At 40.2% G+C, this 16,898-nt stretch overlaps 1 protein-coding gene and 1 long non-coding RNA gene across 4 annotated transcripts in view; one reads left to right on the plus strand and one right to left on the minus strand.

The window, feature by feature from the left end:
• The window catches only part of pik3c2b (phosphatidylinositol-4-phosphate 3-kinase, catalytic subunit type 2 beta), a 55,141-nt gene that overhangs the window by 9,232 nt on the left and 29,011 nt on the right, over positions 1-16,898 (minus strand). For both annotated transcript variants that reach the window (XM_083533903.1, XM_083533904.1), the window contains exons 14-24: positions 16,114-16,225; positions 12,846-12,988; positions 6,064-6,252; positions 5,791-5,884; positions 5,549-5,643; positions 4,533-4,713; positions 4,243-4,350; positions 2,248-2,340; positions 2,040-2,169; positions 1,760-1,896; positions 158-327 (exon numbers count right to left, since the gene is read on the minus strand). In XM_083533903.1, coding sequence (XP_083390029.1) covers positions 158-327; positions 1,760-1,896; positions 2,040-2,169; positions 2,248-2,340; positions 4,243-4,350; positions 4,533-4,713; positions 5,549-5,643; positions 5,791-5,884; positions 6,064-6,252; positions 12,846-12,988; positions 16,114-16,225 — 1,452 coding nt within the window. The remainder of the gene's footprint in view (positions 1-157; positions 328-1,759; positions 1,897-2,039; positions 2,170-2,247; positions 2,341-4,242; positions 4,351-4,532; positions 4,714-5,548; positions 5,644-5,790; positions 5,885-6,063; positions 6,253-12,845; positions 12,989-16,113; positions 16,226-16,898) is intronic.
• Positions 13,014-16,228, plus strand: LOC310722036. Of its 2 annotated transcripts, XR_014532264.1 has the most exons (4): positions 13,014-14,269; positions 14,328-14,757; positions 15,075-15,514; positions 16,120-16,228. It is a non-coding gene; the product is annotated as an uncharacterized lncRNA (long non-coding RNA). The 2 variants fall into 2 exon arrangements; XR_014532265.1 differs by having other exon boundaries at positions 13,433-14,757.

The raw sequence follows: 16,898 nt of genomic DNA on the forward strand, positions 1-16,898 counted from the left end.
AAGAGAACAGCGTTTTCCACCAGAATGTGACAACACATCAGAGATTCTAATCTCAGAGCAAAAAAGGTCAATTAAGTTGAGCAGCTGTAAAGGAGTTTGTCAGTGTTGTGTAAACTGGTGTAAACAGATTCTTTTCCTTCCTAATTCCTGGCCTCACCTTTTGATGTTGCCAAACATCTGTGCGTGACCCAGGAATTTGCCGAAGTCAATGTGGAACATGTGGCCACTGCTCTTCAGCATGATGTTGTCGTTGTGACGGTCGCAGATGCCCAAGATGTAGGTGGCCACACAGCAGCCTGCACAGGAGTAGATGAAGTTCTCTACCGCCTAAAGAAAAATAACACACAATCAATGGTGACACTGAAGAACTCGACCTGAACATTTCTGGATGAAGTTCGTCACTTTATACCAAAATTGTTATACTCCAAAACACACACACACACACACACACACACACACACAGGTATCGCATTTGTGCATCCGACATACAAGTTAACGATGCGATGCATCGGTTTACAAAAAAAAACAAAAAACGGCCACAAGTTGCCGTTTGTATTGCGATGCATCGTTTTGAAAATATTTGCATCAGTAAAAAAAACATTTATTTATATATAATTTTTAGTGGATGCGCTATACGTTTATTATATAGAAGGTGACTATTTTATATGTACATTGACGTCTTCTCACTAAACAGTTTCTTAAGTGTGTTCTCTTAGCACCTCTGTTGCAACGTGAATATGACGCATCACTACACTTTGGAGACAAAGGTGTGTCCTGAGAATAGACATAGAATATAGATTAACATGGAAAAGGCAGCTGCATTGCTTTCAGAACAGCAAAAGAACATCTGGTTTTACTTTCTTTCTTTCTTTTTTTTTGCACTACAAACACCTGTTTGTGAAAGTGCCATGCATTAGAAGTCAGAATGAACTTAAGTAAATTGATGATTTGCTGTCTGTTTGAACCAAACAAATAAAAGTGTCTGTACCATAGAGAATTGCATAGCATAATATTTTTTCCATTGCATAGTATCACATCACGAGATGCTTCATATGCATCTTTAATGCATTGTTTCGTTGGCTATGCATCGAGATGGCAATCGGCCTCAGTCATGGAGATGCACATGACTAATAGGCATGAAATCTCTATATGTGTATGACTGACAGCACTGCGTCTATCCTGTGAGAAACAAACCGGTCTATAGACATTCATTTATTAAGTGCAGTAAATATTAAATATGACATCTGTGCCAAATGTGCTGTCAACATTTATGTCTCTCACTGATTCACTATTCTCTATCCTGACACCTTGGTGGTGTTTGAACAAATCTTCCCAAACAAGCTAAGTTAACTGACCAATGACCTACAGTATCTTGCATAAATATTTGACACAGTATAGAAAAATAGGACACAATGTTTAAGTATTCACAGAAAATATATAGTTCCGGAATTGCCATCAAAGGTCATATAACATATAATAATGGAGTTGACCTGTGTGCAATCATTGGTCATGTGATATCAATAGAAACACACCTGTTCCTGAACGGCCCCAGAATACAGTCCATATAAATAAACAGCACCAGGAAAGCCCAAAAGCCATATAAAAAGCAGGGGGTTTTGTTGTTGCATCAACTCTCCTGCAGTAGGGTTTTCTTAATAGTATTCGTAGACCTTTTCAAGTGAGACTTCATGATCAATAGAGGAACTCGTATCTGCTGTCAAAATATATTTATACAAAGGTGAAAACTCAGGCTGCTCACTTTCTCATACTCGTCCTCAGTGGGGTTGTGTTTTTGCAGCCAGTCAGCCAGTGGGCGGTCCTTGAAGGACCCAGTCACCCCATGTTCCACTTGGATTTTTCTCAAGGTTTCAGCATTTGGGATCATCTCCACCATGCCTAAAAGGAAGACATTTATACAGACCTCACAAATCGTTTGGACAAAAGCCTAGCACTATTCGACTGAGACAACATCCTGTTCGAGCAGAAACCTGAAGAATACAAGTGCACTGAAAAGAAAAATCAAACTCATTGACACGTACCCCGGCCCCGGCCTGTGGAGAAGCAGCGGAAGATAACCATCCTCATGTCCAAACCCTCCTGGATCCAGATTTTGTTCATGATGCGGATGATCTGCAGGGTGAGCATGTCCTGCCGCAGGTCATCTCCTGACTAAAATAGGTTTAACCATCACTTGCGGTTCTCACACCATTTAGAACTACAATAACAGATTTACAAATGAGTGAGCACCTTAAAGATGACGTTGATGTTGTCTCCCAGAGGGTCTATGTTCTGTAATGAAAGTTTGAGTGGTACAGCGTTGGAGTTGAAATAGGAACAGGACTAGAGGGAATGAAGGGGTGAGGAAGAGGAGAGCGCGGGGGGGGGGGGGGGATGAGAAGAGCATAAGTAAGAGAAGAGAAAAGAGATTTAGTTTTTGCTGGTGAAAACTGAAGAAGGGTTTGACAAAAGCTTATTCAGTATAATTTTTAGTACAATACAGTATCTCACAAAAGTGAGTACACCCCTCACATTTTAGCAACTGTTTTAGTATTTGTTCTCAAGAGACAATACTATAGAAATAAAACTTGGACATCTTTTAGAGTAGTTACTGCCCTCTGAAAATAACTCAATATACAGCCATTATTTGTCAACAAAGCTGTCAACAAAAGTGAGTACACCCTGAGTGATATCAGCTGTACAGCATGTAACCATGAAAAGCCACATGTCCTATTCATCATGTTCATGTTTTTGTCTGCTTGACAGGACCATTGGATCTTCAACATGGCACCTCATGGCAAAGACTTTCTGAGGATTTGAGAATTAGAATTGTTGCTCTATAAAATATGGCCTTGGCTATAGAAGCATTGGCAATTGAAGATTGCTAACACCCTGAAACTGACTAACAGTACAGTGGCCAGGGTCATACAGAAGGTTTTCTAAGATGGGTTCCACTCGGAACAGGCCTTCACAAGGGTCGGTCAAAGAAGTCGTGTCCTCGTGCTGTGCATCAGGTGTAGAAGCTGTTTAAAAAAAACAGACGTATGAGTGCTGCAGTATTGCTTTAGAGGTTGCATAAATGGAAGGTCCGCTTGCCAGTGCTCAGATCATACGCCGCACACAGCAACAAGTCGGTCTGCATGGCCGTCTTCCCAGATGGAAGCCTCTTCTGAAGCTGACTAAGAAAAAAGCCAGCAAACATTTTGCTGAGGACAAACTGTATAAGAGCATGAATTACTGGAACCATGTCCTGTGGTCTGATGAGACACTTGTTAAGATAAACTTGTTTGGCTCAGATGGTGTCTAGCATGTGTAATGTTTCCCTGGTAAAGAATACCAAGAAAATTGTGTCTTGCCTACAGTCAAGCATGGTGGTGGTAGCATCATGGTCTGAGGCTGCATGAGCGCTGCTGGTACTGGGGAAATTACCTTGAAACTTGAAACTCTTTAAACTAGATTTAGCACAGTGTCACTGTGGCTACTCACGCCGTACAGGAAATAAGATTTGTTTTGCGCATGCATGAACACGCTAAAGAATCCATAACGCTAGCGTTAGACGCTAATGAGAAGGAAGAAGGAATGAAGACATTTGGTACCAAAATGAGGTCTAACAATTGTAACCCATTACATTTTTTCCGTTCATTTAATTGTATTTAATCAGTTTAATTTGTGCCTATTTATTCAATTACTGAATTTAATTAATATAATAAAAGAATTGATTGCATTAATTTGATTTATTCTATTTTATTTCATATTTTATAATAATTTTTATTTAACCGAACCCGTGACTTAAAAACCGAGGTACGTCCTAAACCGGGAATTTTGTGTACCGTTACACCCCAGAATGTTAAGTTGATTTCAGTGGACAGTAAATCTGTACTGCTAAACAAGCTGCACACTGACTACTCTAAGTTTCATTTTTACAGTATTGTCCCTTAAGAACATATAAATTTGCTGAACTGTGAGGGGCGAAACATATAAAATGGTTACTGAAATGTGAGGGGTGTACTCACTTTTGTGAGTAACTACACTATTTTGCTGTTCAGGGGTCAGGAGAACACAATTACTAAGGGAAATTATTATATTTTTGTTTTATTCCTTATTTTTGCATTCGACATAAATGAAAACTGTCACAGCAAAATTAATTTAGCTGCAATGCAGCAATAAATGCATGATTATGAATCAAAGTGGACTGTAAAAGCTTTGTAACTTATTAATAAGGAAAGCCATGACTTTAACATGTACCTGTATGTTAATGCCCTTCACTAGCAGGCCAGGGTTAAGCGGAAGGCGGCAGCTGCTGTTTATGGAGAAGAAATGTTTGACCTCCTCCAGTCCTTCTCTGAGTAGCGCCTGGAGCGAAACACACACACACACACACACACACACACACACACACACACACACACACACACAACTTACCATCTCGTTTTAGAGTAAGTAAAAGTAAACAGCTTTACAGCTTCTCAGAGTTCAATGACAGTACAGGAAATACGACTTAATGAACATAATTAAATAGAGAAGGAGATTCAGACTTGTCTCGATGATGGAGAGGCGTCTCGGACACGCTGTGCTACTTTAGCCAGGATGTTGATGAGCCAGCACTGGCGGTCAAACTCTTCACGGAGGCCTCGGCCTGAGCAGCAGAGCAACGCAGCCAGTAGATGCTGATAGCGTACACTGAACTGTGAGTCCTGCAGAGTGTCCTTCAGCAACCTGTGCAGTGACATTCAATATTATAAGGCTAATCTGCATTACGCACAGCAATATCCTTCAGGTACCTACCCAACATAATACAATAGTTAAACCGCACTACACACAGCATTTGACGCATTTTAATTTCTGGATATATTTAATTATTTAGTCAGTGTGGAGACAATGGTAAAGGAGATTGGATTCACATAAACTCTCATACTCATTTACACCTAGGAAGTGATTTTAACCAATTCATCTGTGGGCAGTTTTTGGTGGAATCTGGTAAACCTGGACTAAAGCTACATATACAGAGCGAGAATAAAATGCTATGCCGGCAGGCGTGTTTTGGTGCCTTTAGGGTGATCTGGATTTGCTTGCTGGTTAGGCAAGGAAACATCTGTAATTTATTGGATAACGATACACATGGAACAGCCTGGAAAAGACAACAAAAGATCCCTTTCATCATCCTATACAATACTGCGCACTCTAGCAACATTTACAGCCTTTCATACACAATAAACTGTCTCTATTGTATAACAGCTTAAACACAGGGAGCAATGAGACTGGCCGTCATGGATTGTTCCAGCAGATGGTGCTATAGCTGAGTGAGCTAGTACACTGAACCGGGTTATGAATCTCAGCTGCAGACTCAACACCATATGCAGTGTGCTAGAGGCAACATAATGTGTTTTTTGTTTCGATAGGACTGCATTCATGTTTATTGGGACTGGCCATATGACACAGACTCTTTTGTGTGTGTGTGTGTGTGTGTGTGTGTGTGTGTGTACTATAACATTTCAGGGTATGCCAGCATATGTTATCTTAGTATAGCATGCAAAACAGAAAGTGGCCACACCAGAAAAGGCAGTGTGCGACACGCATGTCTCCGATGGCTCTGCGCAACAGGAAACGCACCAGAGGACTGTCCAGGTAACACTCGTACTTCAGAGCCTGATTTAGGGAAAAAAGATAAAACAATAGAAACATGAGAGAGAGCGCAAAAGAAAGAGAAAGGGAGAGAGGGAGAGAGAGGGAGAGAGAGAGAGAGAGAGAGAGAGAGAGAGAGAGAGAGAGAGAGAGAGAGAGAGAGAGAGAGACCTGCACAAGCTGTGGAAGAAAGTCTAGGAGCTCAGGGTCAGAGATGGAGTCCATCCACTGGACAGCTGTGCGCCTGCACTCCTGATCTGGAAACCTAAATATACACACACAAAACTGATTTATTTTACAGACATTTTACTTCTGCTTCAATCCAACAGGACAGAAACAATCTTGAACAGGTTTGAGAAAGATTGAGAAATGTGTTTAATAAGTTTGGTGCTTTAAAATTGGTCACATGGGGTGTGTACAGCAAGCAGGAAATGAAGTTCTTACGTAGCCTGCAGCAGGCCCAGAGCATCCAGGTGGTTGGTACATGACCACTGGCGCAGGAGGACATAGATGTCAGGCAAACACGCCCACTCCCAGCTGGGAGCGCTGGCCAGGATCAGAGGCAAGCGGCTGCTTTCGGCGTGGCAGAAGTAACGCTTTTCCCATAGCAAGCGCTTTTGCTCCGGAGTCAACCTGACAAAACACAAGGACAGAGACATGATTATACCGAGAGATACAGGAGACAGATACAGTAGAGACGAAAGATAGTGTGTAAGAAGAGATAGATAATAAATAAACATAATAGAAGGGAGAGGTAGAGATGGTGAAAACGAGAAATGAGAAACAGAGAATAGCAAAAGAAGAAGGGTTACTGTGCGTACAGTGAGGAAAATAAGTATTTGAACACCCTGCTATTTTGCAAGTTCTCCCACTTAGAAATCATGGAGGGGTCTGAAATTGTCATTGTAGGTGCATGTCCACTGTGAGAGACAATCTAAAAATAAAAATCCAGAAATCACAATAAACAATTTTTAAACTATTTATTTGTATGATACAGCTGCAAATAAGTATTTGAACACCGGTCTATCAGCTAGAATTCTGACCCTCAAAGACCTGTTAGTCTGCCTTTAAAATGTCCACCTCCACTACATTTATTATCCTAAATTAGATGCACCTGTTTGAGGTCGTTAGCTGCATAAAGACACCTGTCCACCCCATACAATCAGTAAGAATCCAACAACTAACATGGCCAAGACCAAAGAGCTGTCCAAAGACACTAGAGACAAAATTGTACACCTCCACAAGGCTGGAAAGGGCTACGGGAAAATTGCCAAGCAGCTTGGTGAAAAAAGGTCCACTGTTGGAGCAATCATTAGAAAATGGAAGAAGCTAAACATGACTGTCAATCTCCCTCAGACTGGGGCTCCATGCAAGATCTCACCTCGTGGGGTCTCAATGATCCTAAAGAAGGTGAGAAATCAGCCCAGAACTACACGGGAGGAGCTGGTCAATGACCTGAAAAGAGCTGGGACCACCGTTTCCAAGGTTACTGTTGGTAATACACTAAGACGTCATGGTTTAAAATCATGCATGGCATGGAAGGTTCCCCTGCTTAAACCAGCACATGTCCAGGCACGTCTTAAGTTTGCCAATGACCATTTGGATGATCCAGAGGAGTCATGGGAGAAAGTCATGTGGTCAGATGAGACCAAAATAGAACTTTTGGGTCATAATTCCACTAAACGTGTTTGGAGGAAGAAGAATTATGAGCACCATCCCAAGAACACCATCCCTACTCCGAAGCATGGGGGTGGTAGCATCATGCTTTGGGGGTGTTTTTCTGCACATGGGACAGGGCGACTGCACTGTATTAAGGAGAGGATGACCGGGGCCAAGTATTGCGAGATTTTGGGGAACAACCTCCGGCCCTCAGTTAGAGCATTGAAGATGGGTCGAGGCTGGTTCTTCCAACATGACAATGACCCGAAGCACACAGCCAGGATAACCAAGGAGTGGCTCTGTAAGAAGCATATCAAGGTTCTGGCGTGGCCTAGCCAGTCTCCAGACCTAAACCCAATAGAGAATCTTTGGAGGGAGCTCAAACTCCGTGTTTCTCAGCGACAGGCCAGAAACCTGACTGATCTAGAGAAGATCTGTGTGGAGTAGTGGGCCAAAATCCCTCCTGCAGTGTGTGCAAACCTGGTGAAAAACTACAGGAATCGTTTGACCTCTGTAATTGCAAACAAAGGCTACTGCACCAAATATTAACATTGACTTTCTCAGGTGTTCAAATACTTATTTGCAGCTGTATCATACAAATAAATAGTTAAAAAATCATACATTGTGATTTCTGGATTTTTTTTTTTAGATTATGGCTCTCACAGTGGACATGCACCTTTGATTACAATTTCAGACCCCTCCATGATTTCTAAGTGGGAGAACTTGCAAAATAGCAGGGTGTTCAAATACTTATTTTGCTCACTGTATGTGAATGTGTGTTTGTGTGTATCTATTTAATGGCTTTCTCAGATGCTAGAAAAATGAGATGTTCAGAGACATGCAACTGGATAGGCTTTCGCTTGTAAAGAGATATTTGATACAAGATTTTAAACAATAAGGCTGAAACTCCCCTCACTTGAGTCACATTTATATATCCAACCACCTGCAATATCTTTAGCCTCTAAACTCAGTAATGTTCTGCAGTTCTACACACATACTTCAAGCTTTACATTAGGAAAAAGCACATTCTTGTGTTCATGAAATTCATCATCATCATCATCATAATCATCATCATCATCATCATCGTCCTTATCTCTCTGCTTACTCCACATTTTTAGAGTCTCATAAATAATGCATCATGTGCTGAATGTGCTATTTACCTGAAAGGGAAGTGGGTTTGAAGCACAATTAGCTGTCAGCTCATTTATTTCAAAAATAAAAAATAAAAATAAAAAATGCATCCTGCTCCTTTTCATCTCTCACTTTAGAATCTTCTTCCTGTTGTTGCTTTATTGTGTTGTGTTAAATTTAGACCTTTTTAAAAGCATGTTTTTTCCTGGTAAAGTTCTGGCTCTTTTCCACAAATGAGCTTCTGAGAATTTCCCTTACAGTACAGAGTCTGTAGTCCCATTCCTGTGATTCTGTACTCCAGCTTGAATCCACATTGAATCTCATATGTATGTATGCACATATGTGGGTGGGTGAGTGAGTGAGTGAGTGAGTGAGTGAGTGAGTGAGTGAGTGAGTGAGTGAGTGAGTGAGTGAGTGAGTGAGTGAAAGAAAGAAAGAAAGAAAGAAAGAAAGAAAGAAAGAAAGAAAGAAAGAAAGAAAGAACAAATGAACACAGGGAAATAAAGAGAGAGAATAGATTGAAATTATGAAACAGAAACTCTAAAAGAAAGACAACAAAAAAGGAACTGAGAAAAGAAAGAAGACATGACAGACTCATGAGGGTTCTCAGGAATTTAATTTGCTTAAATAATCAATATTTATAAACAATCTATTTTATGTGTATAGATACATACACAGTCTCAACTATAGGACCATCTGATTACTGGGATGCAGTAGCATTCAATTTTCCATTCACTGCTCGAGCATGAAAAAGCACAAAGCAAGCTTGATTAAGATACGGTTTACATGAGTTATAGTGAAAGATCTGGAGTCACCTGCGATAGAGTTCTGACCTCAGCGTTACTAAACACCTTTGGGATGAACTGGAACTCTGACTGCACCTAAGGCCTCCTTACACTACATCAGCCACAAGTTATTAACACACTTGTGGCTGAATAAGCAGAAATACCCACAAGCACAATCACAAACATCACAGAAAAGTGGAGGTTATTATCACAGCAAATAGTGTATGACGGCAAAAAAAAAAAAATCTGGCTAAAATATTTCCAGGGTGATTAAACAACCATAACTTTAAAAAGATTTCCATTTCAAACCTGTAAACACTTGTGCATATACTGTCCTATGCACTATGCATATACAAGTGATCGTGATCTCATTGCATATAAATAGAGCCACATCTGTCACATGATTTCTCTGTGATGATCTTTCCAAAACGTGCTCTAATTCAGAACACAACTCCAAGAGGTTTTCCCGTGGGAAGTAAAAAAAATGGCGCAACAGAAAGTCATTGAGATAAAAAATGTCTCGTGGTACACAAAAAAAAAAAAAACCCTGGTCTTTTCATTGAGCCTGTCATTGGAAATGTCCTCTAAATATGCCAGCGCAACAATCATTATTTAAACCACCTTCGACGATGTAGAGTAGTGGTGGAGGGTATAAAAATGGACATGTGACACGAAGCGAAATCTTTACATACTATTATGCATTTTCAGTTGTAGCTGAACAGTTACGACAAGCACGATAACTTACTTTATTTTTGGATAAATTCTAAAAATTAAAACTGCACCTGGGGTTCTTGAACAATTGTTTTTTGGTGTTTAAGGTTAGAAACCTGGCTCAAAATAAGGATTGAAGTGAAACAAGATTGAAATGAAGCAAACATCAGCGTAATAAAAAGGAAACGACCTTTGTTAGTTTCGATAGCGTATTATAAGGGGGTGCACCTTGCAAACGCATCTTCACAGTGAAGCTGCAAAATCACCATATCTTTGGAATCTTTACTGTTTTTTGATCACTGTGATTATTCTTAGGACCCCATTCTGGACAGAACTACACAATGGACAACTCAACTCATGAATTTTTTTATAACTCCAGAGAGAAATTGAGAATTACAGAAACATCCTAATGTGCCAAAATGTTTAAAAAGGGCCTTATATACTGACCGGTTTTGGAAAAAATCGACAAAGCAGATTTGTGTTTCTATATTTAAAACAATAAACAAAATATCTCCCTAATCCCTTTTATGAACGTTTTGGAACTTTTGGGTCATAATTCCACTAAACGTGTTTGGAGGAAGAAGAATGATGAGTACCATCCCAAGAACACCATCCTTACTGTGAAGCATGGGGGTGGTAGCATCATACTTCGGGGGTGTTTTTCTGCACATGGGACAGGGCGACTGCACTGCATTAAGGAAAGGATGACTGGGGCCATGTATTGCGAGATTTTGGGAACAACCTCCTTCCCTCAGTTAGAGCATTGAGGATGGGTCGAGGCTGGGTCTTCCAACATGACAGTGACCCGAAGCACACAGCCAGGATAACCAAGGAGTGGCTCTGTAAGAAGCATATCAAGGTTCTGGCGTGGCCTAGCCAGTCTCCAGACCTAAACCCAATAGAGAATCTATGGAGGGAGCTCAAACTCCGTGTTTCTCAGTGACAGGCCAGAAACCTGACTGATCTAGAGAAGATCTGTGTGGAGGAGTGGGCCAAAATCCCTCCTGCAGTGTGTGCAAACCTGGTGAAAAACTACAGGAAACGTTTGACCTCTGTAATTGCAAACAAAGGCTACTGTACCAAATATTAACATTGACTTTCTCAGGTGTTGAAATACTTATTTGCAGCTGTATCATACAAATAAATAGTTACAAAATCATACATTGTGATTTCTGGATTTTTTTTTTTTTTTTTAGATTATGTTTCTCACAGTGGACATGCACCTACGATGACAATTTCAGACCCCTCCATGATTTCTAAGTGGAAGAACTTGCAAAATAGCAGGGTGTTCAAATACTTATTTTCCTCACTGTATATATATATATATATATATATATATATATATATATATATATATATATATATATATATATATATATATATATATATATATATATATATATATAGTGTTGTGATAATAGCCATAACACTCCCTCAACAAAAGCACTCACCAACCCAGTGCCTTTCCCGTGCTGAAATAAAAGTCAATATACTGGGAGCGGCTCTCTCTCCTGGGATGCCAGCTGCAGGGCAAGACCCCTGAATCATTTTACCACCCGTGTATATTGTGCTCTATCCATTAGGAAATGTCATGCCACTCCTTCAGCCTTTGAACTTGAGCCAGAATACTGGAAATGAACAATCCCATGCCCTTTATTACTTCAGAGTTTTCTAAGGACACTGAGGACTAAGCTAAATACTAGAGGAGAAAAATAATAATATGCTTTCTGTTTTTGGTCAAGCATGACACTTAAGTATGCAGGATTTAATACAAAATGCATCGAGTCCCCCCAGAAACAGCAAATGTTTATGGATCCCGGTTTGAGGCACAAGAGGCAGGATTTAATGACCTCATTACAAGCTGCAACACTACTGTGACTAAGACACGCAGTTTGTAGTGTTCTGTGTGTACTGCATTAGTCCACAGACAGCTTGATTCTGCCATGGTGCTGTTTTAGCAGAGCTTTAAGTGAAAACACACAGTAACATATTTCCTAACTACCAGGAACAACTACGAATCCGAACATATCAATATCTCACAGCAACGGCTGATAACAGAGCACACAACCAGCTCACACACTGAACCTTTGCTCTGACTGATATACGCCTTAATATTTCCAAGTTGGCATGACGGTAAATCTCACACTCCAATAAATATTTAACGGACTATCTGAGCATCTCAGTAGAAGGCCTACGTGGCAAAGTAAAGGACTGAAAGCCAGATAGAAAAGGGGTGGAACAGGGGGGGGGAGAGAGAGAGAGAGAGAGAGAGAGAGAGAGAGAGAGAGAGAAAGAAAAATTGAGAAGTAATAGAAAAAGGAGTACAGAGGAAGTTAAGCCAGCTGGGAGGATATCCACATCAGCTGTTGGCAGCTGGATGAACCAGAAATTTTTTTTTTTAATCTAACATTTTCAATTCAATTTAAATAGAAAAGTGAACAATATATGGAAAATGCTTTAAGTTTAAAAATATCATCAAACACCCACCACTAATCAAGTTCTTGTTCTTGTGTGCTGGTGAGAATAAGCCTACAGGCCGGGAATGATTTGCCAGCTTGACTTTGGGAATGTGGGAAGTCTAGGCATCAGATCAGTAAAATATGAACGGAATTAAAATGCTTGGAATGCTTGGAAAAAGGGTGGTAGTATTCTTTTGCCAGCATTATTATAAATCTTGACACGTTGATTTAATATAGTGGTTAATATTGCCTCCCATCTTCTGCACTGAAAAAGGAATTAACAACTGATTACACGCCAGCATTCTAATAAACTGAACACCATCCACTAACTGAGGTGGCTGAATCTTAAAAAAACCAAACTACAGAAACCGTCTGTCCAAATGACTAAATAATGCGGTGCTAGCAAAAGTCCTTGCAACGGCTCTCTCCCTTTCCATTAGCCATTCAAAGCTCATTGTTTTATTACACATGTGGTTCTCACCAGAAGAGATACATCTTGTTTAGGATGTCCTGGAGCTGTCTCTGGCTGTTCTGCTCCAGTCGGGAAAACTCGTACTGAGGACTGAACTCGGCCGGCGGAGGGGTGCTAAAACGCACCTCGAACGAGGATGTTGGGAAGTCCACCTAAGCAAAAGAGTTTAGTTAGGTTCCTGGTGTTTGCATTGAAAAGAGGCACAATGAGACAAGACTGTTAATCCGAACACAGACATTTATTCACCAAACTCATTTTGTTTTTAATGGACCGGGTATAGTCAAACATCTATCATATGCTGCAGGAAGAGGAAGTGAGCAGCAGACCACGTGGCTGTTTTTAGTGCGTCTACCACATGCTTAGCAGTGTTTTATTCAATTCATATTATTTTCAGAGCTAAGCTTAAATCAGTTTGACTGCATGAATATTTTTTTTTTGACTTCCAATAACCATTTGACGTGCATGACACACGAGACGAACACGGACTGAAACTAAACTCTGAAGCATGACAGTATTCCAGTAAAACTGGCTGTGTGGTCTCCTCGTCACTTCCTTTTCTAGAAATCTGGATCGCTTCACTCAATGCAGAGGTAAGAGTTTCTTTACTGCAGGCATGAAGAAGTGGCCCGATCTGAAACTGGCGAGAGGAATAAATGCCAAATGTTTTAAAATAAGCATGAACTGAGCATACTAGTGCAGCGCATGTACATATTCATTGAATACTTTAACATGGTCAGTTGTGTTCAATTCAATATGTTGAAAATATATGCTGGGCAGGTGCAAGCAATAATACAAACTAAGCGAACGGGTGGGATTGGTTTGAATTCCTTTAGGGGCGGACGAAAAAGTGATTTAAGAAAGAGATAAGTTCTTCACACACTTCTAAATCTCTCTGGGGCTAGAAAAAAAAAACCCAAAGTAATCAGAAGCAATATTATTTTAGCTCGTGTCTAGTTTTATGTAATAGCTCTAGAACACTCGTACAGATAAGGTGAAAGTAAAATGAATCTAAAAGGGCTTTTTCATCAAAGGTTTTGACTGGGTAAAGGGGAAATGAGAATGTAGAACCCCGGTTTATGGTAGTAATCAGTTGCTATAGGCTCATTGTAAGTCTTGGCAGCTGAGTCAACAGCTGTGCTGGGCAGTAACAGAAGCTCCTGATACAGTCTGGCCCCTATAACAGTGGGGGCTTCCACCTTATCCATGCCAAGTCAAACACTGATAGTTTCACTGCTATCTCTCTTATCTCCCTCTTACGCCAAGCCATACTGAGGTGTATGTGTACTGGAGCCACAGAGAACCACAGATCCACATGAAGCAATCCACAGGAGTTTAAAAAATAATAAAATAAATAAATAATAAAGAAGAAGGAAGGAATTGCGAAAAACAGACTGGAATTAAAAAATCTAGATCAACCAAAAAAAAAGGTTATGGTGCTGGATTGAAAATGGGGGAGAAGCATGTGAATAATTGGGTGAGAATATTTTTGAGTCTTAAATGAGGCCCAGCTGTACTCTCACGTCCCAGATGTGCAGCAGTGCCAGTCAGGTTAAGGAAAGAAAACCTTACAGCGGTCTTTCAGAAGGGACAAATCAAAAGCTGAAATTAAACTGTCGTCTACCCAAACAGCAGTCTGTCGGTCTCTACTGCACACCCCAGTGCCTTCAGACGAAGCTGCAACCACCAGGAATGAGGCACAGCTGGGACTCCTAAGTAGTTCACAGAATTCGCTCTGCATCACGTTGTGCCTCTCTGTGCGACTGATGGAAATTTCTGAGCATTACAGTGATCTCATTTGACTTTGCTGTAGGTCAGCAAGGGACCGGCAGGGTTTGGTGATTTCTTGGCTCAAACTCAAAATGATTTCAAACGGGTGTGAAAGAACAGATAAAAAAACTCGACTGCGCTGGACTCTAGGCAGGTAGGACTACAGTTGCAGCAGAATTGTAGAGGGAAGAAGTAGTTGCATTTTATTAAGGGCAATCCAAATTAAATGTCACATTTGAATGTGTTATGGGGTGTCTGTGTAAAAGAATGTATAAATGTGCATGTGTGTCTGTGTGGCTGTGGGTGACAGATTATGTAGTCAATGACTGTGTGTGTGTGTGTGTGTGTGTGTGTGTGTGTGTGTGTGTGTGTGTGTGTTGGAGGGGATGTCCTGCAGGACAAGCTGTAGAAGTTTTTTTTTTCTCTCCTGCTCGCTCTCGCTCTCTCTCTCTCTCTCTCTCTCACACACAGAGTGAACTGACCTACTTTAAGTCCTCTTCCACTCTGCAGCAGGACACACCCCTTCTGAACCAAACCTCAGCCAGAACTCGGCTTTTCTGTGTAGACTCTAACAAAGTTCAACCAAGGCCTCTGCATACCAAATGTGCCACTTTCTGACACGACAAAAGATCAGACTTCTAGTTTATAAAGTAACATATAAGGAACAGAAAACAGGGAACAATCAGTGTTTAATACACACAGAAATTGGCAGCGTTGCAATTTAACTCCTACTACTTTCAGTACTTTTTATGTCATTTGGTCCTCAGAATATCAGCTAGCTAAAATGCAATTTTATTACTGCAAAGTATTCATCGTATTTTTGGATCAACAGTTTGTCATTGTGTAAAAGATATTTTTTGCAGTTCTGTTTAAATTTGCAGTCCAGTTTCACCTCAGCTTTGAATTCTGAGGTCGGATTTTGATTTATAGCATTTCAACATATGAAAGGTATTAGATGCAAAATAGTGATCTATCGGGCATGTTACAACTGGTTCACGATGTATTTATATGTTTCTATTTTGCTTACAACTGTACGTAGAGTTCATTGGCACTAAATACAATACGCTTTGGAAAGTGCAGCCATGTAAACAGAACTGGCAGTTAATGAAACACTTTTCGCTGAGGTCAGAGTATATTATGTTGGTGTGAAAGCGAATGTAGCACAAACAGCACTTTTCTGTCAACCACACTATATTTTTGCTAAGACACTCCTTGGGACTTGCATTTAAAGTCAAAAAGTCTTGTTTGGTTGCCTTAAGCACCCATCAGTTCATACTTTACAGTGTATACAGATAATGAAGTAAAACATCATATACCAACAAGAATCTTCATTTTACCCAATTTCTACACAAAACCTTGAAATCTTTTGATCTAGATCAAATTGATCTAGTAGATTTATATTAAAATATAACGGTGATAACATTGATAATAGATAAGCATGAGGATAGAATAATAGAAGCAGCATGAGAAAAGGCACATGTTAAAGTGTTTTATTGTATAACCCGCTAACCTGCAGGATGACACTGTCTGGCTGGTTGAAGTTGGGAGTGCTGGACCGGGTGTTTCCGCTTCCTGGGGTTGACGGCCAAAGACCCAACAGCTTCCTACCACACGTCAAAATGCTGCAACACAGGAAAACACACAGCTCAATCCCACCATCCTGACATCCGCTTCTGGATAAACACTACAGCAGCAAACTTGCTGTAATATTATAACACATTGTGTTTGTTTTTTTTCTTCTGCTTTCAGCATGTTTTGAATGTTTACACACTGAAGGGAGTCATTTTTGAAGAATGCTGCCATTCTAATGAATATCTGGGGAAAAAATTACCGACACCTTCACATTTGTTTTCGTGCTGAATAAACATTTTACGCAATAGGCAGGTTGTGTATCCGTAATGGTGGTCAGAAGTGATTCAAAAGAAACGGTTGCAACAAGGAGATGCTTTGCATGGTCAACTTCACTGGAACAGTATTTCACTCCTTGTTGGTAAACAGGTTTTCAAAAAAATATATGAATGTACTACCGAATGTTTTCTCGATCTGGGACTGTTGACATAAAACGTTTAACGTGTTTGAATCATATTGTTAAGCGTGAAACTCTTTTCAAACTCTGGACAAATATAAAACTGGACAAATCGCTAGGACAAGATCACATGTTCAGTTTTTTTTTTTAAGTAAACCTACATTCATGTAAAAATTCCACTACACTGTCCGATGTTCAGCCTTTGTATTTACATTTACGGTGTTTTAGAAGATGACCTTATCAAGAGCAACTTACAATTATTCACCTGA

Source organism: Silurus aristotelis (assembly GCF_946808225.1).
Source record: "Silurus aristotelis genome assembly, chromosome: 28".
Classification (NCBI taxonomy): domain Eukaryota; kingdom Metazoa; phylum Chordata; class Actinopteri; order Siluriformes; family Siluridae; genus Silurus; species Silurus aristotelis.